This window comes from Mirounga leonina, unplaced genomic scaffold, assembly GCF_011800145.1.
Source record: "Mirounga leonina isolate KUSES-001 unplaced genomic scaffold, KU_Mleo_1.0 Mir_53, whole genome shotgun sequence".
NCBI lineage: Eukaryota > Metazoa > Chordata > Mammalia > Carnivora > Phocidae > Mirounga > Mirounga leonina.
Genome location: NW_023270807.1, coordinates 95,025,650 through 95,050,443, shown reverse-complemented (window position 1 = coordinate 95,050,443; position 24,794 = coordinate 95,025,650). Strand labels below are relative to the sequence as shown.

Here is a 24,794-nt window from a genome sequence, read left to right as displayed (position 1 = left end):
CTAAAATGATCCTCTAACACCACACAACTATTCTATTACCAGTTTCCATATTATTAAACTACTCAGGGGACAGAATATTAACGTCCTATATTCACTCAGAACCACAGCAAAGTAGGAGTTGATGTTTTTCATTTACTGTATGAAGGAGGGACAAGGGAACAAACTCCTTTATAATGAAAACTTTTATTTCAAAATGAGTATCTCACATTATCCCTGTCGAAGAAGACAAACAACAGCTCCTTGCAAAACAGAAGTAACAAACTAGAAAGCAGGAGCTGACCAAACTTCTTACACATTCACCCCAATAAAAACCGTTCCACGTAGCAGTTGTGCTGTTTAGTGCTATGTAGAATCAACACCTTTAAGTGCTGAGAAGTAATCTTACAGATGTTTTAATATTAACAGAATTTACAATTTCCCTTATGTGGGAGCTTCCATTTTGGATAAAAGGGAAGTTGCATCTTTACAGTGGTAGTGGTAATATTCATAATTGGAATCAATAGATAATTCCTATCTGTCAGGTGCCTGGGTGGCTCAGTTGGTTAAGCATCTGCCTTCAGCTCAGGTCATGATCTCAGGGTCCTGGGATTGAGTCCCGCATTGGTCTCCCTGCTCAGCAGGGAGTCTGCTTCTCCCTCTCCCTGCCACTCCCCTTGCTTGCTCTCTCTCTCTCTCACCCTCTCTCTCAAATAAACAAATAAAATCTTAAAAAATTCCTATCTGTCCCATATTGAGGAAAATTCTCTAGCTAAAGAATAATTTTATCTATTCCCCCATGCACAGACTGTCAATATCCTTGTAGGTTAATTCCAACAACCATAAAATGCATACAATTTTAAGTACCATAACTTCCTGTTGAGCATTTATTAGATTTTAGCATTATATTAAAATATCTCAATTTTATTAGCTAAAATATTTATAACAGCATAGAAATGATGTCATGTTAGGTTTATTTTATTTTTGTAAACCAAGTTGGGCACCCTGTTAACTAGCTTTTAAGTAACATTCATAAAATAAGCTATGGGATTGCTGTTCTTGTGCATATCTTTCAGGATGCATGTGTTTGCCTGGGCTACTACGAGAGAGACTTTTATGTGTTTATTCAACGGGTATTTGGTGAGTACCTACCATGTGCTAGGCAATATGAGAGGATAAGGTTAGCAAAAGAGATGTGGTCTCAGTCCCTTCAAAGTATTTTTTTAGATAAGCAACAACAGAAAAAAAAAAAAGCTTATAGAAAGTACTTTTTTTAAAAAAGATTTTATTTATTTGACACAGAGAGTGGCAGGCAGAGGGAGAGTGAGAAGCAGGCTCCCCACCAAGCAGGGAGCCCGACGCGGGGCTCAATCCCGGGACCCTGGATCATGACCTGAGCCAAAGGCAGACGCTTAACTGACTGAGCCACTCAGGCGCCCCAGAAAGCACTTTTAAAGAAAAAAAAATGCAAATTCAGAAATGTCAAATAAGCTTCTGATATACTTAAAGTACAGACAGAGCTGAAACCAAAACCGACTTATGCAACTTCCTGATTTTTGACACACTTAAAGACAGAACTATGAAGATAATGAGGGAGCTACAACTTCGGTTTTCTGTGCAATGACAAGAAGTTTCTTAGTTTCAACAACTGTTGTCAACTATGACACAAAGATATAATAGTTTACTATTTAAAAGAGGAAGCAAAGTCTAATAAACCTGCATTGAACTCCCAAATTGCTCTGAGCAAATTGGAATAACACTACCAACCTCAAGGGGTGCTCAATAAGGTGCCTGACACACAGTGAGTGAATTCTCAACAAATGCATACTTACGGTTTTACTCCTGATGGTAAACATACACACTTTCCATGAACATCAACAGAAAATTTGTAGATGATAGTTGAGTCATTTGCTTTTTACTTACTGCCCTCAATCTATCTTGGCCTAAAGAAACACCACTATGGCCATTTTATCCTGCCCTCCTTCTAGATACGCCCTCCAATCAGAGATGACCCTCACCCCTCCCTACTCCTCAGGCAAATCCAAACTTATCCACTTAAACATCCCAGTCCTATGTTCAGTCTCTACTTTTTAAGGCAATAATAGCTATTTTGATGAATATATCTGTTCTTATGTGCTTGTAGCTTAATTTACCACTCATTCTAGAAAACACATTTGTATTTTTAAAGATGACCTCTATATTCTGGATAAAATGGTAAATTAAACAGTATTTCTGCTCCCTTCCAAAATCCTACTAAAAGAACTTTCACAACGGCATAAGCCAACAGGGAGAAAGAGCGGAGAGAAGAGAGCAACAATAAAATTCTGGAAGCTGTAAAGCAAGTGGGCGAGAGATAACTAACCTAACAGATATTTTATTTTTATTTTTTTAAACAATTTTTTTTTAAGATTTTATTTATTTATTTGAAACAGAGAGAGAGACAGTGAGAGAGGGAACACAAGCAGGAGGAGTGGGAGAGGGAGAAGCAGGCTCCCCACTGAGCAGGGAGCCCAGTGCGGGGCTTGATCCCAGGACCCTGGGATCATGACCTGAGCCGAAGACAGACGCTTAACAACTGAGCCACCCAGGTGCCCCTGCCTAGCAGATATTTTAAAAAGTTGAATCCTAAGCTAACAGTGGAGAAGACCAAGAAACAACCATGAGATAAATACCCTGGAATCAGAACGAAAGGCCGAGTACCTCTGAAAAGGGAGGTGATGGTGGAGTAACAACTAAGTTTGGTGAAAGCCTTAAGAAGGGAAAGGACCTGTCACCCCTTATCCCCCCTTGGCAGGAGAGTACAGGCTAGACTCTGAAGCTATACCAGGAGAGAGGTACTTATCTGAAGAGAGGAGGATGAGGAGAATGTTTTTTTATATGAAATGTGGACCTCCAGGTCCTCCTCTTTCACCTATTGTCCAGCACAGCGCCCCATATTCTACAGGCAGGAGAATGAGAGATCTTTTCCATAAAGTGCAAAGTAAAAAATAAAGAGGTTAAAAATAATAAACAGAATTGGGACGCCTGGGTGGCTCAGCTGGTTAAGAGTCTGCCTTCTGCTCCAGTCATGATCTCAAGGCCCAGGGATCAAGCCGTACTGGGCTCCCTGCTCAGCGGGGAGTCTGCTTCTCCCTCTCCCTCTGCCCCTCCCCCAGTTCGTGCTATCTCACGGTCTCCTCTCTCTCTCTCAAATAAATTTAAAAATCTTTAAAAATAATAATAATAAAGAGATGATGAGGAATTTGGAGGTCCAGTACTTTAATTTCAAATTCTGAATAATAAGAATTTCAGAGAGAACACATCATAAGGTGGTGGGGGGTGGGTAAAGAAACAGATCACCTACAAAGCATCAAGAGTCAAGACGCTTTGGACTTCTAAATGGCAAAACACTGGAAACTAAAAAATAATGGGACAATGCCTTTAAACTTTTGAGGAAAATATATTTTCAACCCAGAATTCTAAGCTCAGCCAACCATCAATCAAATATGAAGTAGAATAAAAACATGTTCAGATAGACAAAGTCTCAAAAAAAGATTCCTATGTTCTTTCTCGGGAAGAGACTGGGGAATGCATTCCAACAAAACAAGGAAGTGAAGCAAAAAAGACACAGACTATAGAATCTTAACCTGAAATCCAACAGAGGAGAGAGGCAGAGAGCAGCCCAGGATGATGGCAAAGGGAAACTCTAAGATGAGAGCTGGGCACCTGACTGGAAAGACCATCTGTCTAGATTAGGTGAGTAGGCGACACGAGAGATTTCTTCAGAAAGATGAAACTCAGAATTACTGATGGGTCAAAATTTCTTGGGAGGAGATTTAGACAATTTGGGATTGAATAGGTTGTAAGTATAAATAAAACTAAACTAACAAAAACAGCAACAAACCCAGACAATTAACCTCCAGGAAAGTAAAAACAGATTATGTGGTTATAGGAGAGTAATCTTGATATAAAACATGGATCTCCTGTGATTAGCATGCTCATAATCATAAGCATATAATTATTAAATACTGATCTAACTCAAATTAGGATTCTGCTGTATTGAGAGGATGGGATGAAGGAATAAGAGAGGTGCATATCTCTGGCAGTGAGGGCTAAAATGAGCTAAATCATTATCTTCTGTACAGGGAAATCAACAGATAATGCCCAAAATGGAAAAATCAAGAAATAGTAATAGAAGCATGTTATTTAGAGATATAAATATAAATACCAAAAGAATCAGTAAACATAGTAAACACAATAAAGAAAAGGTATAGTAAACATATGTGTCTTGGGGGAGAGGGAGATGAAATAGAAAGAGACCTTTTTTCTTTTCTTTTCTTTTCTTTTAAGATTTTATTTATTTATTTGACAGAGAGAAAGCACAAGCAGGGGGAGCAGCAGAGGCAGAGGGAGAGGGAGAAGCAGACTCTCTGCTGAGCAGGGAGCCCAATGCGGGGCTGGATCCTAGGACCCTGAGATCATGACCTGAGCCGAAGGCAGACGCTTAACTGACTGAGCCACCCAGGTGCCCCTGAACCTTTTTCATTAGACTTTCATTGTTCATTAGTTTTATAGAACTAGTTGAATCTTTAATTATGTATGAATATTTGATAAAATTAAAAACTAGAGAAAGGAAAGCAAGGAAGGGGGAGAGAAAGGGAGAGAGAGAGAAGCAAGCAGGAAAAAAAGAACAAAATAGGCTTTCGGAAATCAAAAACACTAGCTAAAAGGGCAATGCTATAAATTTTGGCTGAGGGGTAACCAGAAGCTCTCCATCCTGCCTGCTTACTTCTTTCTCTCTCTCTCTTTCTTAGAGAACCATCTTTTTACAGATTCCACTTTAGAATGAACATTTAGACGCATTTATAAATGGAATCTGGAATTCTCCCCCAAGTTAATTTTTTTGACTGAACTAAATCCAAAATTCCTGCCAGGGTTAAAAAAATTCTAAAAAAGAAAATGATCCTTAAATGAAACTCAAATAATAAACGATTAAAGTTTTTTATAAATTGAAAAGAAAATAGCACTCGTGAAATGGGGAGCGCCCTAGCAGATATTACCACTTGTCATAAGACAATAATTAGAAGCATAATAATTTTGCAAACATAAAAATTAGATTAGTGGACATGAACACAACATTGAGGAATAGATCAGTTATATGTAAAATGTTAGTATATGAAGAGGCATACCATCAAAAAGTAATAGTGAAGGAGAAGAATATTAAGCAACCAGGCTGGTATAATTGAGTAGCAAGAATTTATTCCTCTCTAAGTTGACGAAGTTTATAATTTATGGGGAGAAAGAAGCCGATACAGAAATACTAAAAGAGCAAAAACTGACCAGAAAAGGGCAAGCACCTTGTTCTGAGTTTATCAGAACAAGGGCCCAGTGTGAGCTGCCAGGACAGGCGGAGGCTCCGAACTTCAACACCACTGCTGAATCCTCTCTCACCAGGGCCAAGAATGTGAAGCAGGAAGATGAGGAGCGAGAACAGACACTGACCTCTGAGAAAATGTGCCTCAAACTTGATCTGTAACAGAGCCTGGAGGCAAAGCTGTCAAGTACCCTCCAAGGCCATAGTCATCAGATTCTTAAAATTAACTTTTAAAAAACTGGGATATAAGCCCATGATTTTCAGAGCTTTACATGTATTTTCTTTTACTATGTATTACATGTTAAAACATTAATTAACTTCAAGCAATGGCGCATCAAATGAGATACAAAAGACTTCCTTCTCTGCTCCCTGCTATCTATTTTCCTCATTAAATGAAAGAGTCATGTTCTTGACCTCTCTTTGCCAAAGTGTGTGCTTACATACTGGACAGACACACACACACACACACACACACACACACACGAAGGACTGGTCGATTTTAAACTAGATAGACCAAAAGATTTTCCTTTGTTACAAAGAGGCCCTTTGTCTTAGAACCAAAGCCAGCCTTGTAGCTTCTATTTTTATATGTTTCAGAAGAATGGGAAACTCTCTAACCTTAGTCTAAGCTGGATGACTGGCTCTATGATCTCACACTTTCTGGCACTTCCTCTTTCCTGATATTTACTATATGCTATTGTTAACTGTTTGACTCCCCATCCTCTCTGCTTGCCCGTAAGTTCCACAGGGGCTGTACCTATTGTGCTTGCCATGTACCCCAGAGCACCCAGCATACAGCATCAAAATGTCCTAGGAGTTTATCAGCCTCTTCTTTAGGTGACTGATACTTCCTGCAATGACCAGACTCAGAATTGGTAGGTTTAAAAGTGCCTTTCCCTTTGAAGAACAGTAATTATTCCTTATTTCAATGAATAAGATAATATATTTTCTTGTCATAGTTCTCGTTCTCATCCTATTGGATGGTCATTTAAAGTTATAAGATAGCACGTCAAAGCTTCATCTGAGATAAAATTTCTTAGAATCTTCTTATTCTCCCAGAAAGTTTACTGATTCCTATAAATTCACTGACTTCTCCCCTATGCCTACTCGAGGAATTTGGCCTCTCTTACCCAGCTAGTAAAAGGCCAAGTCAGACTCATCCCTCTCTCTTTCCAGCAATCTGGGACAAAACCAGCCAAGGAATTCGGGACAGTATTTCATGGCCACACCAGAGATATGCTATGAAAGACAAGGGGTAAATGTTGTTCTATCAAACCTGCTGGAATTAAGGCTCATGTGTTCCTCTGTTGTTCCACAGTTTTCATAACTTCTTATTTGAAGAATCCCACTAGGCTTGGTCACCATCAAAAGCATAACAGCTTAGGTCAGTGGTTCTCAAAATATAGTATGTATAAAAGTCATCTGTAGAAAATTTTTTGAAAATATCAGTTCATAGGCTCCACTCTTAAAGATTCTGTTTCAATAGATATCAAATGTGGGCCTGGACTTTCTGTTTTCTTTGTTGTTGTTGTTTGGTTTGGGGGGTTGTTTTTAAAGATCCCAAGTAATTCTGATGATTATAATCTACAGGCTACATATTGAGAGTCACTGGACTGGTCTGGGGCTTTTCAAAGGTGTAGAAAGATGAGAAAGGGAAGAAGGGAGAAAAGAGAGAGAGAATGTAGGTTAATATCACAAAATTGTTTGCCATTCAACAATGGTAAAGCCCAGAATCACAGCAAAGGCCAGTATGCATTACACTTTTGTTCTCGGTCTGGACAGCCAAGGGCTTTTTGCTAGCCGTGGGATCAGAAGTTAGTTTTCTATGAGGCACCTACCCGCCACTCATCCCAGCCTTCCCTCACTGGGTTCCCCTTCTGCTCCTCATCTTCCTAGGATTAAGCCTACTTTGTTTTCTTGCTATCTGGTCAGCTATTCTAAATCCTTAAGGGCCTTGGAAAAAATGCCAGCTTTCTGGGCTCCACTCAGCAGGGCAACAGTCTGGGTCGGAAAGACACAAACAAGGCTGCAGCAGAGGAGAATGCTTTCTTCCATACAATGGTTGTGGATCATGTGATATTCTGATCCCCTTCAGGACCAAGGCCCTCAATTCCCCCAATTGCCAGAAGTGTTGGCTACTGAAGGCTCAGAGTTCCAGGAATTGCCTTTGACTGAAGGAAGCTGCTTAGTCCAAGACTGCACCTCATGCCTGGGTGTAGCCCATATCCAGTGACTTGTCAATGCAGGGAATGCAGATGACTAGCTCCCCTGCTTGCGGAACAATTCTGAAGGGCCATTCCTGCTCCAAAGTTTCCTCCTATTGAGGCCCCCATTGTACATGCACTGAAGTTCAATCTCTCCCTCTGCATAATCCTGAGGCTCTCTCTCCCTGACAAGTGCTGTTCCCACAGCATCTTCTGATAAACCTCCTGGATGCAAACCTCACAGTCTATTTGCAGGGAATGTGACCGAAGTTGCTGAACTTGCCTTTTTCAGTCAAGCACTGACAGCACAGTGTAGTGGGCCTCTGTACCTGACTTCTTGGGCAATCCAGTGGTCACTTAATTTCTCCAAGTGTGTCCTTCCTCAAGTATAGAATTCAAATACAGACAACAACAATAATACTTACCATTTCTGTTTTGCCAGGTTTTTATGAGAATTAAAAGAGAAAACATATATGAGAGTACTTTGTAACTAAAGAAGAGCTACATCATCCTATCATCTAACATCTCTATATCCTGGTTTACCGTGCAGTAATCAAGGAAGAAGGACGAAGGATGTAGGATATCTACCAATATGATACCATTCAGGTTACACACTTTTGCTACTTTCTCAAATCAACAGATTTGTGTTACTAATCAATACAGCTAGGCACAAAATAAAAAAAATTAGAAATAAAGCCAGGAGGTCAGATGTGCTCTACCACAATCCTGAAACTGAAAGAGAAGACAGAACAATATTTGTTCACTCTGTTTCCATATGAAGACAGCAACAGAGCAATTTCCACTCCTCTGTAAAGTCAGAATTCACATTTTTACCCAACAAGTTATGCAATGAGTAATGGAATATCTTTTACATCTTTGAACAGAGAAACAAGTATATAAAATGAGGAATATGGGCGCCTGGGTGGCTCAGTTGGTTGAGCGACTGCCTTCGGCTCAGGTCATGATCCTGGAGTCCCTGGATCGAGTCCAGCATCGGGCTCCCTGCTCGGCGGGGAGCCTGCTTCTCCCTCTGACCCTCCCCCCTCTCATGTGCTCTCTCTCATTCTCTCTGTCTCAAATAAATAAATAAAATCTTTAAAAAAATAAAAATAAAATAAAATAAAATAAAATGAGGAATACTTTTCCAGGCAACTAAGTATTTTCTGGATTACCTTGATACTGTATCTACTAAAAAGAAAAGAAAAAAAAAAAAACAACACAATACACAAATCAAGTTGAAAACACTGAGTTAGTTCAAGAAGAATAAGTGGAAATTATCAATTCTAAAACTATGCTTTATATTAAAAATTACCAAATTACTGAGCCTTACCAAGAACTTAAATGAGATATACAAATAATGTCTGGTATTCACAGACTCAGAAGGAGTGGCTAATGAATGACTTAATCTGACAGATGGCTTTATTATCAGCAAGAGTCACAGAATGATTATAACTGGAAGGAAGCTGAGAGACTTATGAAAGCCCCCAACTTCAGTGATTCTCTGCTCTCAGAGAAACCACAGTTAAAAAGAAGAGGCAAGACAAACCCACATGAAATATTAACCAAAATCCTTCCCTTTCTTATTATTTGAGTACTGAATAAATTACAGGTAGGCATACAGGAATTCAGAACAAGGGGTGATCATGTGGGTTGGATCATTCCAGAAGGCTTCGTGTCTTCCATATAGTGGAAAGACATGTCTCCCCAGATAGTGTCTCCCCATATAGGGGGAAGCTATAAATACCTTGTTTTCCTGTTAAGCCTGAAGAGATCCTGAATGAAACATTTCCTTCATGCATGGAGAAAATATTTTAAAACTTCAACCTTAAGATGAGTTTGCTGATTCAGTTTAGGTAGAACATCAATTCAGTATTTATAATCCTTAAATAGTTCAAAGTAGAGGTTTTTGAGAAAAAGATAATTAGACCCCGCTTGCTGAACAAAGATCAAAATCTTAATCTAACTCATGAAATAATGAGAACAGTGAAGAGATGAGGCCAGATTTTGGGGGGAAGTGGGGAGCTTGGCTTGTTTGTCAAAAATACCTTTATTGGGACCAAAAGAATCTATCTGGATACTAAAAATAGAAAATAGGTCCCAACCCCTAGAAATCTGAGTCATTTTGCCTAGTTATAATCAAGAAAACAGGGGACACTGCAGGCCAGCTTCACTTAGTAAGATTCTGGAAGTTAGAGGCAAGACCTGCTTCGGGGTAAAACCAGAATAAAACAGGCCCCAGAAGGTAGATCACAAACCGGGAGTGTAAGATTTGGAGTTATGCACCTGCCTGAATTTGTTAGCAATTCTTCTACCATTGGACCCTGCTCTGTAGATTAATATCCCCTGGCCAACCTCTCTGTTTCCCCACAAGAGGGATACTACAGATTTCTGCAACAGATCATTGACTACATCCAAGAAATGCAAAGCAGTGAACATTCAGCGTTTGGGGAGAGTGGTAATCTAGGCAGCTCTAAAGACACATTTGTTGAAGTTCTGGAAACTCACAGCCAGAGTGAGTCTCCATAAAAGTGTTTCAAATCCCCAGGAGAAATTTTCTGATTATTCTAGGCTTATTCCTTCTGTTTTGTTGTTGTTGTTGTTGTTTGTTTGTTTTGTTTTGTTTTAGTTCAAAATGGTGGTTTTATTAAAGCGTGGAGACAGGACACTCGGGCAGAAAAAGCTGCTTTCCCCAGACTGTGAGGAGCAACTGATTAAATACTTCAGGGTGGGATGTAAAGATAAGGGAAGTTTCTAGGCTTATTCTTAGATCAACCAAATATATCTAGGGGTGAAGGTAGGGGGAGCGATGCCATGCAGCACAATAGGGCCACTGAGGGCCCATCTTATATATTGGGCCATCCCTGGACGAGAAAGAATTGTTGGCATCAAGACAATGACTCCAATTTGAGTATACCACAGCGTCTGAGACTTCATTCATTCATTCATTCACTGACTCATTCACTCACTCATTCATTCATTCATTTATTCATTCATTCTTAGAGATACCATGTCAAAGCAATGTGGTTCAGAATGTAAGCTCTGGAACCAAGTGCATGGGATCAATTGCTAGCTCTATCAGTTACTAACATTACGCTTACTTCACCTGTCAAAAGCAGTCAATTGTAGTACCTAACTCACAGGGATGCAATGAGAAGTAGAAGACTGAAGTCACATAATGAGCCTAGAATAGTGCCTGGCACTAATAAGCACTCTATACATTTTAGCTATTATTATTCATTCAAAAATTTTAATGAGCACTGATTATGTGCCAAGCACTGTATAAGGGCCTCATGATCCTTTAGCACAAACCTATTCTTCTACTTAGGTTCCCATCCTAGTCATTAACTAGGAATGTAGGAGTCATCCTAAACTCCTTCCTCTCCCTCACTGCCCACCCCTAAAGATGTGGCCAAGTTCTGCCTATTAGACATGTCAGCTCCTTCCCTCTTTTCCACTCCTCACTATCACTGCCTGACTCAAGCCTTCTCCAATTTCTCTTCTCAAATATTACAGTAATCTCCTGTGTGTCTCCCATAAGGCTGGTGTTGTGCTCATCCAATCTATTCTCCATCTTGATTCTAAATTGTCTTTCCAAAACACATATCTGGCAATATCATTCACCTGCTGAAGTCTTCTATGGGATAAAGTCACAGGTCCAACATGGCACATGGGACTTTGTAATGTGGCCCAGTCTGTCTCCCTAGCCCTCACCCCGTGCCCATACTGACCAGGCTGGAGTTCCCTAACAGTACAGCGCTGATCCTTCCGCTGGGTCAACTATCCCTCCATCTGCCCGACAGCTCCCCCTCTTACACTGAGGCTCATTATTTAATCAATAAATACTTCCTAACACCTGCCATGAGTAATGCCTGTACCAAGGTCAGGGAATACAATGATGAAGAACACAGTCAATCCTTTCTTTCTCATAGAAAAAGTAAACTTTGACGCCCTTGAGGGAGAAATGAAATATGGAAATTGAGAATGAGTTGTCTCAAGTTTAGCATTGTTTCCCCCACTAGTTGGAATACCTTATGGAATTGCAGAAATTGAATATATTTTGGCATCAAGTCCAAAAGTACCTCAGCAGACGTCAATCTCAACAATAAACTGTGACACAGTAGATTTAGTCATTTTGACTTGTACAGCTATGATGTGTTGGAAAAGGTTGATTTGAACTATAAAAAAACAATAATCAGAAAGTTGTTTCAATATGGTGTTATAAAGTTATAGGCCATTAACTAGCCACTCTGTTTTTAAAAGGTAAGTAACTCTAAGTGCCTGCAACTGTCTAGGGGTAATAACAGACTCAGTTTCTTTTTACATGGTTATAAATAATATGAAATATGGTTAATTCAAACACTTTAAGAATCATTCCTTTCTAATTAATACATTGTTAAATCACTCATTGAATGAAATGCTTACTGAATAAGCACAACAGGCTATCTACAAAGACAAGTAGATGATCAAACTCAAAACTTTCCTCATTCTTCCAGCAATGATGACACAGTTCATTCAAATCCCAGATCTGCAGAAATATATCAAGACAGAAGCTCTTCTGTGGACACAGATTTGTCAAAGTGCCCATCTCCTTCATTGGATTTTCCAACCTTCCACACTAGTGTTTATGGCCCTTTTCAGCAGCATCCTGTCTTATTTACGATTGTATAACCAGACCTCTGTGAAAAGCGTGGCACAAAGAAGGTGCCTGGTAACTGTTTGCTGGGCTGACCTCAGCTCAACTCAGCTCCAACAGAGATGCTGTCCCCTTCTCTACTATGTGTTGAGACAGTGCACAGTCCTTTCCCAAGAGCCACTACCCAGCTGCAATGGGACCTATCAGCTTAAATATGTTAATATCTCACCTCCAACAGGTATCCACCATCTTCAAATATTTTCATGTGGCACTAATTTACTAAAGACAAACTGTCCAAAATATTTGGATTCAGAGAGTGACATTCAATCACTATGTAAAACAACATATTTCTACCATACCATACCAGTGAAAGTAGTAACACTTGGTTATTGAACAACGAACTTAATTTTCTCTTGGGCCTCTGCAGCAAAGCACACGATTTGAATGGTTATCTTACATCAGCCTAGTGACCCTAGCTGGTAGGCTGTACCATCAGGTGCTTTAGGAAATGGAAAACTTAAACTGTTACTTCCTATACCACCGGCCCCAGTTTAGCAGTGCACGCACTTTATATCTTAGTCTTACTTTACACACACCCAGAGTGAACCTCACTTTTCAAAAGTTCATTAACAAAGTCTCACAATTAAAAGAGCAGCCCTGTGAGTCATTTTTGGATACCCGTGTGGAAATAACAACTCCTCCCTTTGCTGAGAAACGGCTTCAACAAGTGCATGAGAACCACAGGAAGTAATACACTTCTCAGCTATTGTCAGAGGAGTCTAGAATTCCCTCTCAGGGCTGTGTGGCTCTGGCAGTCACCTTGCCACTATTTCTTGTCTTCATTCTTCTAAAAAGAAAGTCTTTTTTATGTGGGCTTGGAAGGAACTAGCTCAAGGCAATATCAATTTCTCCGTATTTCCTGGCTCCTGAGTCATATTGTCAAGTTCAAGTCAAGAAGTACCCATTCTGGTGTTTTTGAGAAAGTGCAGCCTAAAATAGGGAGTGAACAGCACCTGGGTGGCTCAGTTGGTTAGGCGGCAGACTCTTGATTTTGGCTCAAGTCATGATCTCAGTGTCCTGAGATCAAGCCCCCTCTTGGGCTCTGCGCTGAGCGTGGAGCCTGCTTGAGATTCTCTCTCTCTCTCTCTCTGCCCCCCCGCCCCTACCCCCGCTCACTCTCTCATAAATAAATAAGTTGATAAATAAATTAATTAATAAAAATAAAATAGGAAGTGAACAGGCGATCGCACCGAAGTAATGTCCCCGGTAATTCAAAAGAACTTCAGCCTCTGGACTTAAAACCAAAGTAGTCTTAGGCGCACACTTTGTAAGGGAAGCCTATCAACAGGAACCCGAAGTAATTTCAATGCAGCCCTAAATGCGGAGTCCCTTGCCCACTGAGAGAGAAAAAAAGTCACTCGCTGTACACGAGAAACCCAGGGCCGAGTTCGCTGAGGCGCGAGGCGGCGGCGTGAGCACCGCGGCCAGACCCGAGATCCCCCCAAAGACGTCCCTCGAAGCCCAGCCAGCGAGGCCACCCCGGCGTCCCCCCGCGGCTCTCCGCGCACAGCCCAGCGGGGCGCATCCTCGCTCCTGGGCCAGTTAAGGAGAGACAAAGAGGTACAAAGGGAAAAAACGAACCAGGAACAGGACCGAGCGCGCGAACCGGGAAGCCCTGGCCCGCGCGGGCGCCGGTCCTACGCGGGGAGTCGTGAGAAGGAAGGACACCTGTCGCGCGACTCCTGGCGGCGAGGCTCCCGGCGCCTCCCGCGGCCGGGACCGGGCTCTTCCTCAGCCGCCCGAGCTCCGCGCCGCCGCCGCCGCATCTGGACGCCGCCGGCCCAGCCCCTGTGTCTGCAGCGTCTGCAGCGCCCGCAGCTGGGGGCGCAGGCCCCGCCCCGGGACGACTGCGCCGGCCGCCCGCGCGTCGGTCCCCGCCCCGCCCGGAGTCCGTGCGCCCCTGCGGGTCGGCTCCAGCCGCCTCCCCTCTCCTGGGCGCCCACAGGCCCTCTCCGCGTGCTGACCGAGGCACCTCACCCGCTCCCCCACCCCCGCGCGGGGCGGGGGGCCGGAGGCATCGGACTTTCCCCGGGAATCCCCCTGGCGCTGGTGACGTTTGCCGGCCGGACCCGTGCAGCCGGTTCTGAGTGTGGGTGTGAGTGCGAGAGGCTGGGGCCGGCCCTGCACCTGATGGGACCCGCCAGGAGGCGGGCGGGGAGGCTGAGCACGGTCTTGCCAGAGCCCCCTCCGACTCACCCTCTCAAGTAGCCCTGAGCCCCAGCCGGGTACATTCATTCATTCAGTACCAACGGAGTGTCCACTCAAGGACTGAGGATACTACCCTGGATAAAAATAGCTCCAAGACCCTGCCCTCGAAGACCTGGCATTCCAGTGCGGAAAGATAAACGGATTAAGGGTGTATTACGCGGAATGGTGGTAAGTATCTTGAAAAATAAGACTGAGGCTCAAAAGTTAGGAAATGCTAAAAAAGAAAAAAAGCCTTCATTGATGGGGAATTTTCAGAGAAATGCAGAAGCCAACAGAAAGAGTTCCCAATGGCTGAAGCTAGAACAATTTGAGCAACAAAATAAATAGTGGTAGTAGACTGCAATCAAAGTAAAAAGAAAATCCATGAGTTCCTAATGATATAAGTAGTTGAATGAATAGGTGGAGAGGAGATGCAGAAGAACTTGTAAAAATTTATGTGAAGCACAACTTCCCACTCCTTGCTCAAAGTGACTAATCCCAAAACGTAAGGTATGGAAAGGGGGAAAAAGAGTAACTTCACAATGGAGACACCTAAAAAACACGATCTTGGCCAAATGATCAAGGTCAACATTAACAGTCATAAATCATATTGATAGTATACACTCTTGATATGTGATGAAAATGTCACTTTACCTCTGTGGCCTTCCTCCCCAGGCCCATAACCCCAGCTTATCATAAGAAAAACATCAGACAAATTCCAGCAGAGGGACATCCTACAAAATACCCCACCAATACTTCTCTAAGCTGTCAATGTCATCAAAAACAAGGAAAGTCTGAAAAACTGCCACAGCCTAGAGGAGCCTAAGGAGACATTACACTTAAATGTTTGTGGTATCCTGAATGGGATCCTGCAACAGAAAAAGGCCATTAGGTAAAAACTAAGGAGGGTTTACCTAGGTGGCTGATTCAGTTAAGAGTCAGTCTCTTGATTTCCTTTCAGATCATGATATCAGGGTTGTGAGATGGAACGTTAGAGGGCTCCCCACTCAGTGGGGAGTCTGCTTAAGATTGTCCCTCTCCCTATACCCCTCCCCCGCCCCACTCATGCTCGTGCTCTTGCTCTCTCTCTCTCAAATAAATAAATAAATCTTTTTCAAAAACTAAGAAACTCTCAATAAAGTATGGACTTTCATTAGCAGTATAGTATCAAGATTGGTTCATTAGTTATGATGATGTGCCATAGTAACTGTACAATGGTAGTAATAGGGAAAAATGGGAACAACATTTATGAGAACACTTTATACTATCCTTGCAATTTTTCTGTAAATTAAAACTGTCCTAAAAAATGAAATTTATTTTATTTTTTATTTATTTATTTATTTATTTATTTAAAGATTTTATTCATTTATTTGAGAGAGAGAATGAGAGAGAGCACATGAGAGGGGGGAGGGTCAGAGGGAGAAGCAGACTCCCTGCCGAGCAGGGAGCCCGATGCGGGACTCGATCCCAGGACTCCAGGATCATGACCTGAGCCGAAGGCAGTCGCTTAACCAACTGAGCCACCCAGGCGCCCAAAAATGAAATTTATTTTAAAAGTTAAGCAAAATAAGAGAGATGAGGGGTGTTATAATAAACTAAAAACAAAAAAAGGGGGGTTTATTTCAAAGGTCTCTAAGATAAGAAAACAGTTTGAGGGAGGAAACAGTGTGGATATTTGGGTTATGACCATTTCCAGCAGAGAGATCTGCAGATATAAAGGCCCTGAGGCAAGAGCATGCTTGGCTTCTAAGAATAGTATCAGTGTGGGTAGAACAGAATGAGTGGGCAATGGGTGGTGGAGCTAGGAGTGGAGAACAGTGTATGTAGGGCCTAGGTGGTCATGATAGTCTTAATATTTTACCCTGATTGAGAAAGGAAGACATCGAAGAATTTTCAGTAGAGGAGTGACCTGATATGGCTTTTTTTTTTTTTTTTTTCTGTTGTGTTGACAAATTAGGGGAGAGGATGGAAGAAGGCCAATTTTATAAATTCTTCTGCAGGGGAGATTTATCTCCTCTACACCATTATTGATTGAATCTATAGAATAAGTAAAGTAAATTGCCCTCCTCAGTATGGGTGGGCCTCATCCAATCTGTTGAAGGCCTGAATAGAACAATGGAATAGAACAATTCTCCCTGGAAAAGGGAGAATTTGTCCTCTCTGGGCCTTTTTTTTTTTTTTTTAAGATTTTATTTATTTATTTGACAGAGAGAGACACAGCAAGAGAGGGAACACAAGCAGGGGGAGTGGGAGAGGGAGAAGCAGGCTTCCCGCAGAGCAGAAGCCCAATGCAGGGCTCGATGCAGGGCTCGATGCAGGGCTCGATGCAGGGCTTGATGCAGGGCTTGATCCCAGGACCCTGAGGTCATGACTCGAGCCAAAGGCAGACACTTAACAACTGAGCCACCCAGGCGCCCCTCTCTGGGCCTATCTTTGAACTGGGACATCAATTTTTTCCTGCCTTCAGACTTGGCCTCAAACTGAAAGTTACACCATTTACTCTCCTGCTTCTCAGGCCTTTGGACTCAGACAGGAATTATACCACCAATTTTCCTGGGTCTCCATCTTGCCGACTACAGATCGTAGAAATTCTCAGCCTCCATAATATATATGTTTCATTCATATATACCTGGTTTTGTCTCTTCGACAACCCTCACTGATTCAAAACCCTAGCAGTAGAGCTGGTAAGAAGTGGGCAGGTTCTGGATATATTCCCAAGGAGAAGCTGACAGGACTGGCTGATTAATTGGATGTAGGACATGAGAGAGTAAAAGGAATCAGGATCAGTCAAGGTTTTTACTTGGAGCAATTAGAAGAAAAGAGTTTCCTTACGCTAAGCAGGGAAGACAGCTTGAGAAGCAAGTTGTGGGGTTGGGGGAGGGGAGGGAAGGGTTGCTGGGGATTAAGAGTTCCATTTTGGACATTTGAAGTTTGGAGTTGTCAAGAAGCCATTTAGATAGATGAGTCTGGGATAATGCTATTAATTGGGAGTCCTTAGCATATAGGTGATGTGCAGATAGAATTTAGATAGTAAAGTCTGAGCCCTGGGGCACTCCAAAGGTCAGAGATCAGGAAGATGAATAGCTGGAAGAAATATATGGTCAAGAGAGAGATTTTTATTTTTAATTGGAAGATATGCCTGTTTGTATGCTCATGGCCATGAGCCAAAAGAGAAGGAAAAAGTGAGGATGCAGAGGAGTGAAGATAATTGCTGTAGCAATGTTCTTGAGTAGATGAGCAGGGGTGGGATCCAACGCACAAAAGGAATGTTGGGGTTAAATTGGAGAAGATAGAGAAAATAGAATTCTTTTCTGATAGGAGGGGAGGCAGAACATATGGGCACAGATGCTGGTTAATGTGGAGGCAGAAAAATGTTTTATCAGAGAAGAAGCAAGGTTATCAGTGGAAAGAGAGGAAGTTTGAGAAGAGGATAAAAAGTATGAAATATCATCCAGGGGCAGTGAGAGAGTAAATAGACTCTGAAAATATAGTCAGATTGCTGGATAACACTAAGGGTTCATTTGAAGTCAGGGACCAAGATATAAAGGGAGGCCAGTTGGTATAGTTGTGTATTCTCACCAGCCTCATTTGCCTATTTGGGTACAAATAATGCTAGACAGAGGTCCAGATACAACCAGAGTTTGGAGTTCACAGCTGAATATGTTGGAGGAGAGAGGGACAAGAGCATGGAGCATCTATGCAAGGGAATGATTATAAGGAAGGACCATGGCATTTAAACCAAGGAAGGAGAGAAAAGAGGACATAAATGATGGTGTTGAGGAAAGTGAAAAGGTGTTAGGTTAATGGATTGGAGGCCCCAGGATGTCAAGGAATCGTGCAGTGGGGGATTAGAGAGATTCAGTTGGAAAAAAGCAAGTTGGTTATCAGAGAGTGGGATCTTTGAGACTTAGATGATGAAGGGCTGAAGATGTTCATAATGACAAAGTCTAGACTGACCTGGGCTTTCTGCAATTGATGTGCCCACCCCCGTCTAGGCTCCCAGGTTGGTCTCCTATGTTTTATACATTTTTTCTGGAGAGACTGGCTCTCACCTCCAGTCTGGATTTTTTGAACCATGAGTATGGATGAGGACTTTAGGGTAAACCCAGATAAAGCAGGACAAGCGCTTGGAGAGGAGGATATCTGCTACATGAAATGAAGTCTTGTCCTCTGTATACACCATCTTGTATCCTACTGCCATCCCAAATTTGAAGCGCTCATAAACCCACTGAATCTCAGGATTGGAGGGTCATCTAACCCAGCCACCCCTCTCAAGTACAACTCCTCCATCACCCTCAGTAAATAGTCATTTTTTATCCCCACACCATGTAGTAACCACCAACCATCATTTCTCTTTGCCATGCTAGTTTGCAAACTCCTTGAGGACATATTAGTTTAACCTGTCTTTTTTGTGTGTGATACAATATATGTGACATAAAACTTACCATTGTCACAATTTTAAAATGTAAAGTTCAGCTCCATAAGTACATTCACATTGTTATGCAATCCTCGCCATCCATTTCTAGAATTTTTTAGCTATCCCCAACTGACAACTCTGTACCCATTAAACACTTAATTCTCCAATCCCCCACTCCCCAGCCCCTGGCAGCCACCGCTCTATGTTCTGTCTCTGTGAATTTGACTATTCTAGACATTTGTATAAGTAGAATGGAACAATATGTATCCTTTTGTAACTGGCTTGTTTCACTCGGCATAATGGCTTCAGGGTTTATCTATGTTGTAGCATGTGTGTCCGAATCTTTTTCCTTTTAAAGGAATCTTTAGCATGTGTGTCCGAATCTTTTTCCTTTTAAAGGATTTCCCAATAATATTTCTTTTTCAGTCATTGCTTTCATTTTTCTGGTGTGTATACCCAGAAGTGGGATTGCTGGATCATATGGTAATTCTCTGTGTAATTTTTTTGTGGTATCATCACACATTTTTCACAGAAGCTGCACCGTCTTACATTTATACTAGCAACACACAAGAGTTCTGATGTCTCCACCTCCTTGCCAACACTTGTTATTTCTTATAACCTAGCTCTGATTTCCTCTCTACCTGACACGCTGCTAGGCACATGATGTGGTATGAGTGAACGAACAGCTGTTGTTAACCCTGTTGAAAAGGGAAATAAGATTAAATGAATCAGCAAGCCCCATCTTGCACATCTTGTTCTAGATTCGCACTGTCCACTATTGTAGCCACAGGTAGCTATTTAAATTTAAATCAATTAAGATTAAGCAAAATTTTAAATTCACTTCCTCAGCTCAGTGACATTTTCAGTGCACAACAGCCACCATAACTGGTGGTTATTAGTGTCCACTGTATCGGAGTGTGCAGACTAGAACACTGCTGTGAACATTACCAGTTCTTTGGTTACTATATTGGGCAGTGCTTTCTAGATCCTGCGAGGGCCCTGTGCTTTGTCTCACAAATCATATTTGGAAAAGCTTTTCCAGAGTTGGACAGCTTAAAATTTAAGATAAAGGTCTTTCTTTCAGGAGGGAGGAAATATGCTACCTAAAAATTCTATGGCCCTTAATACATAAATGGCTGCCACACAAGGTCTCAAATTTTTATGTTTAAATATTAGATTTAGACTTTCAGTGATTATGTGGTTCTATTGCTCTCGATGATTACCTTTATGAACACAGATTTGCTAAACTAGATAAGCCTTTCTCTATATCACTCAAAACAGTTCTTTATTAAACCATTGGTTTCAAAAAAATATTTTTAGATTCAGATTGGAAATTAGGTTTCTACTTACTACTTTATACCCAAAGCCTAACACGATACCTAGGCTATTAGAGACTCTCAATAAATATTTGTTGAATGATGAGTGAATGAAGGACAAAAGTAAGCACTGAGCAGAACTTGGGAGCTCAGGGCACTGAGATAACATTTTAGAGGGCGGCATCCAGGTGTAATGAGATTTAGGAATATGGATCTAGCACTGTTTTTTTTTTTTTTTAACAAAACAGGGATTTTAAGCCATGTTCTTTTCTCTCAGTGTTCAAAAAATAGCTTAAAACTTAATTCCTGTAAGGATCTTGTCTAGTACATGTTTATAAAGCTTCAACTCTTTTATAAACACTGGCCACCAATGAATATAATAACAAGAACAAATTCTAGGTTTCAATAATGTCAGCATGTGTGCGGACACCTTCTGTTTGCCCCTTCAAATTTACTTTCTACCTACCTCCATTCTGCTGCTACCCTGGATGGTTGATCTTAATGGATGATTGCAACAGGCAGTCCTGTTGGGCTTAGCCAGTAGGGAAATCTAGCAGGAGAGCAGAATGAGGTCGGGGAATTTATTCCAAGCAGAGGGCTATCTGTGTTCCTCAACAGAAGGTCACTGTTCCTCTAAGATGGTCTGTTCTGTATGATTCCCTCTCCTTCCTGGTTCTGATTACCTCTCCCTACTCATGGTTCTCAGGCCTGGAGTATGACCTCCTGGGAGTCCCTATGGTTTCCACTCTGCCTGTACCTTTATAATATTACCTTTATTTATAAACCTTCATCGAATTATTCTAATTTGAATGTGCCATCTGTTTCATGTTGGGACCTTGAACAGCCATCCTTAATCAGCTATACCGTAGTGTCTAAATCCCTGCTCTGAAAATTTTATACCTACAGACCTTACAAAAATGTTCCCTGATAGTATTAGCATCTCCTTATTTCAATCTACCGGTTAGCTTTATGAAGAAACCATGTTGTATGTCATATAATATAAATTTTTCTCCAGTACACTCAGACTAGAAAAATATTCTAATTCATAGGCAAATCTTCTTGCATATAGCTTCTCTACATAAAATATTATTTATGGAAATATATAAAGAAGACTATAAATAGGTTATGTTTAAGATATTAAATATCTTAATATCTAATAAGCTGTAAATTACTTCTAAATGTGAGAAAATCTGTACCTCAGTACTGCAAACAAACCATCATTACTCAATATACACAGTTTACCAGAGAACACAGTTTCTAACCTTTTCCTATACACTGAATGTTTGTGTCTGCCAAAAATTCATATGTTGTAACCTAATCCCCAATGTGTTGATATTAGGAGGTGGGGCCTTGGGAGGTGATTACATCATGAGGATGGAGCCCTCAAGAATGGAATTTATGTTCTTATAAAAGAGGCCCCAGAGAGCTCTCTTTCCCCTTCATCATGTGAGAACACAGCAAGTAGACAGCTATCTATGAACCAGGAATTAGGGTCTCACCAGATACCAAATCTGTTGGCACCTTGATCTTAGGACTTCCCAGCCTCCAGAACTATGACAGATAAACTTCTGCTATTTATAAGCCATAAAGTCTAGAGTAATTTTGCTATAGCATATAGCCTACATGGATTAAGACACCCTTTGAAGCTCAATATTTAAATGTATACAATTATTAGCAGACATCAGCTCATTTAAAAATACATAAGCCCCATAATGCTAATACCTATATTAAAGATAACTAGGGATACCTGGGTTGCTCAATCAGTTAAGCATCTGCCTTCGGCTCAGGTCATGATCCCAGGGTCCTGGGATCGAGTTCCGCATTGGGCTCCTTGCTCCCTGGGAAGCCTGCTTCTCCCTCTGCCTGCCGCTTCCCCTCTTTATGCTCTCTCTCTCTCTAACAAATAAATAATAAAATATTTTTTAAAAATAAAATAAAGATAACTGATACTTATTGCTCAGTTACAATGTGGCAACCACTATGCTAACACTTTTGTATATTGTTTAATTCTCATTACAAATTTATAAGGCATGTACAACTCAACCCCATTTGACAGAGGAGGAAATGAGCCTTAAAATCTCCTGTCCACTCTCCCAACACCAGCAAGTAAAGGATCCTACATTCAAATCCTCGTATCTAACACAAAAGTCCATGTTCTTAACCACCAATTAAGAATCCAAGAACAGGCGCCTGGGTGGCTCAGTTGGTTGAGCGACTGCCTTCAGCTCAGGTCATGATCCTGGAGTCCCCGGATAGAGTCCCGCATCGGGCTCCCTGCTCGGCGGGGAGTCTGCTTCTCCCTCTGACCCTCCCCACCCCCATGCTCTCTCTCTCTATCTCATTCTCTCTCTCAAATAAATAAATAAAATCTTAAAAAAAAAAAAAGAATCCAAGAACAGCATTAAAGATCACAGAAGAACCAAAAAATAAGGACTATCTGAAGCAAATGATTTCTCTTATCCTGTTACCTACACTCAAAGAATGATGTCTAAATCTAAATAAGCTTAGAAAAATTACTAAAAAGAAAGAAAGAAAGAAAAGAATGCAACAATAACTCATAGAAAAACAAATTTATTATTGTGCAGTAAGCTTATTTTTCTGTACATGGTACACAAGGAGGAGTAGAAAATTAGCGGTGAAAATGTACTGTTTTGGTATTAGTTAAATCTTATTCCTGCCTACAATTCCTGAAGTGACATGGCTGTATTTTTATTTTTTATTTTTTTAAGATTTTATTTATTTGCGAGAGAGAGAATGAGAGACAGCATGAGAGGGAGGAGGGTCAGAGGGAGAAGCAGACTCCCCGCCGAGCAGGGAGCCCGATGCGGGACTCGATCCCGGGACTCCAGGATCATGACCTGAGCCGAAGGCAGTCGCTTAACCAACTGAGCCACCCAGGCGCCCCTGTATTTTTATTTTAACCCAAATTGCAATTAAGTGAAAACTTCCCTCTGATAAATTGGCATACTTGCAAGAGGCTTGAAGGTGAGCATGTACGGCTGTTCTATGCATACAAATAGAACACTCTCTGTGAAAGAGAATGAGCTAAAAAATATCAGGTCTAGAGATAGTATAATTGATCTGCTTAACGGCTCTTAATGATTTTTCTGCATCTGTGATTTTGCATAACAAGTTGCAAAACTATTTTAAGATGAGACTTTCTCAATACTCACTTCTTGTAAACCCCTTTTTGCACAATTGCCCTGTCCTGCGGAACTGATAAAAGTGAAACAGAAAAGCATAAATAGAATCTAACAAATAAGCCAAGCCTTTAAATAATAAAGTAATGGTTTCATCATGAGCCTTTGAATCAGAATAATTAAATTTGTTCTCAACAAGCATAATTTTCACAGACTAAACATTTTTATAATCCATATTTTGTTCATTTAGATGAATTTGTGCCACTCATTTAGAAACTATGTATTTCTACACCAAAAAGCCTTACTTTGGGGCTGAGACATGATTTTCTTCTCTTTTTCTTCATCCATTTCATCCTTTTCTTGCAGCTCCATGACTTTATCTTACTTTTCCCTTTAACACAATCTTCAAAAGGACTGAGTCCTTCCTTAGAAATGGTTCATAATTTCTGTGAGTGCATGGACCATGGCCAGCATCCTTCCATGACCCTAAGGAAAATTTAAAAGTACAATATTGGTACCGCAAAAAACAAACAGGTTTCAAATGATGAATATGTTTTAAAGATGAGCTTACTAAAAGTGACACAGTGAAAACAGATTGAAGTCTCAGCAGTAAACTCACAGATTCAGGGGACAGTCTTCTTGCAGGTGCCTGCTCTTGGGATGATGATGAGACCTTGGGGAAGCTGATAGATGTTCCTCTCAGTCCGCAGCTCCTTACCTTACTTATGGGCCCAGAGCGTGAATAGGAATCTTTGGTAGGAGCTGATGGGGCCTCACATCACTAAGTCTCAGTGTTGAAAGCAGGCCACTCTAGCTGATTTCTTTAAACCCTATTTTCTACAAGTTGGTGATGGGCATAGTCAATTATGAAACAGGAACTTTTGCCACAATTCTACATCCCTAGTCACAAAGAAACTTTTACAAAACAAATGCCCCCAGGCAAACTGGAATTCATGATTCACTACAATGCAAATGTGGGTGCTGTATATAATCTATTCATGCCTTATTTTTTTCATGGTCCTAGGACATCTTGTCTCCAACTTAAGTAGTGAGTAGACCCCTCTTCAAGGAAAAAAATATATGACACTCAGTGTTGACAAATTACTTGAATATAATATAAATACAATGTTACTTACATAAATATGGTATAAATTCCTTATGGTTACAGACTCATTAGAAAACTATAAAATTCAAACACCATATGTGGAATTTAAGAAACAAACGAACAAAGGAAAAAAAAAAGAGGTGACAAACCGAAAAACAGATGCTTTAACTTTTTTTTTTTTTTTTTTAAGTAGGCTCCGCACCCAGTGTGGAGCCCAACACCGGGCTTTAACTCACGACCCTGAGATCGAGACTGGAGCTGAGATCAAAAGTCAGACATTTAACCGACTGAACCCCCCAGGTACCCCTAGACTCTTAACTATAGAGAACAAACTAATGGTTACCAGAGGGGAGGTGGGTGGGGGGATGGGTGAAATAGGTGAAGGGGATTAAGAGTACACTTA

At 41.1% G+C, this 24,794-nt stretch overlaps 1 protein-coding gene across 3 annotated transcripts in view; it reads right to left on the bottom strand.

Moving 5' to 3' along the window:
- The window catches only part of STX11 (syntaxin 11), a 45,857-nt gene extending 21,507 nt beyond the window's left edge, over positions 1-24,350 (bottom strand). The window contains exons 1-2 of one of the 3 annotated variants that reach the window (XM_034990894.1): positions 23,906-24,350; positions 23,592-23,772 (exon numbers count right to left, since the gene is read on the bottom strand). In XM_034990894.1, the coding sequence (XP_034846785.1) occupies positions 23,592-23,658 (67 nt within the window). In that variant the 5' untranslated portion in view covers positions 23,659-23,772; positions 23,906-24,350. Of the gene's footprint in view, positions 1-13,807; positions 14,025-23,591; positions 23,773-23,905 lie in introns of those variants that run through there. The other 2 variants (XM_034990896.1, XM_034990895.1) reach the window with 2 other exon arrangements.
- Positions 24,351-24,794: the final 444 nt, after the last annotated feature.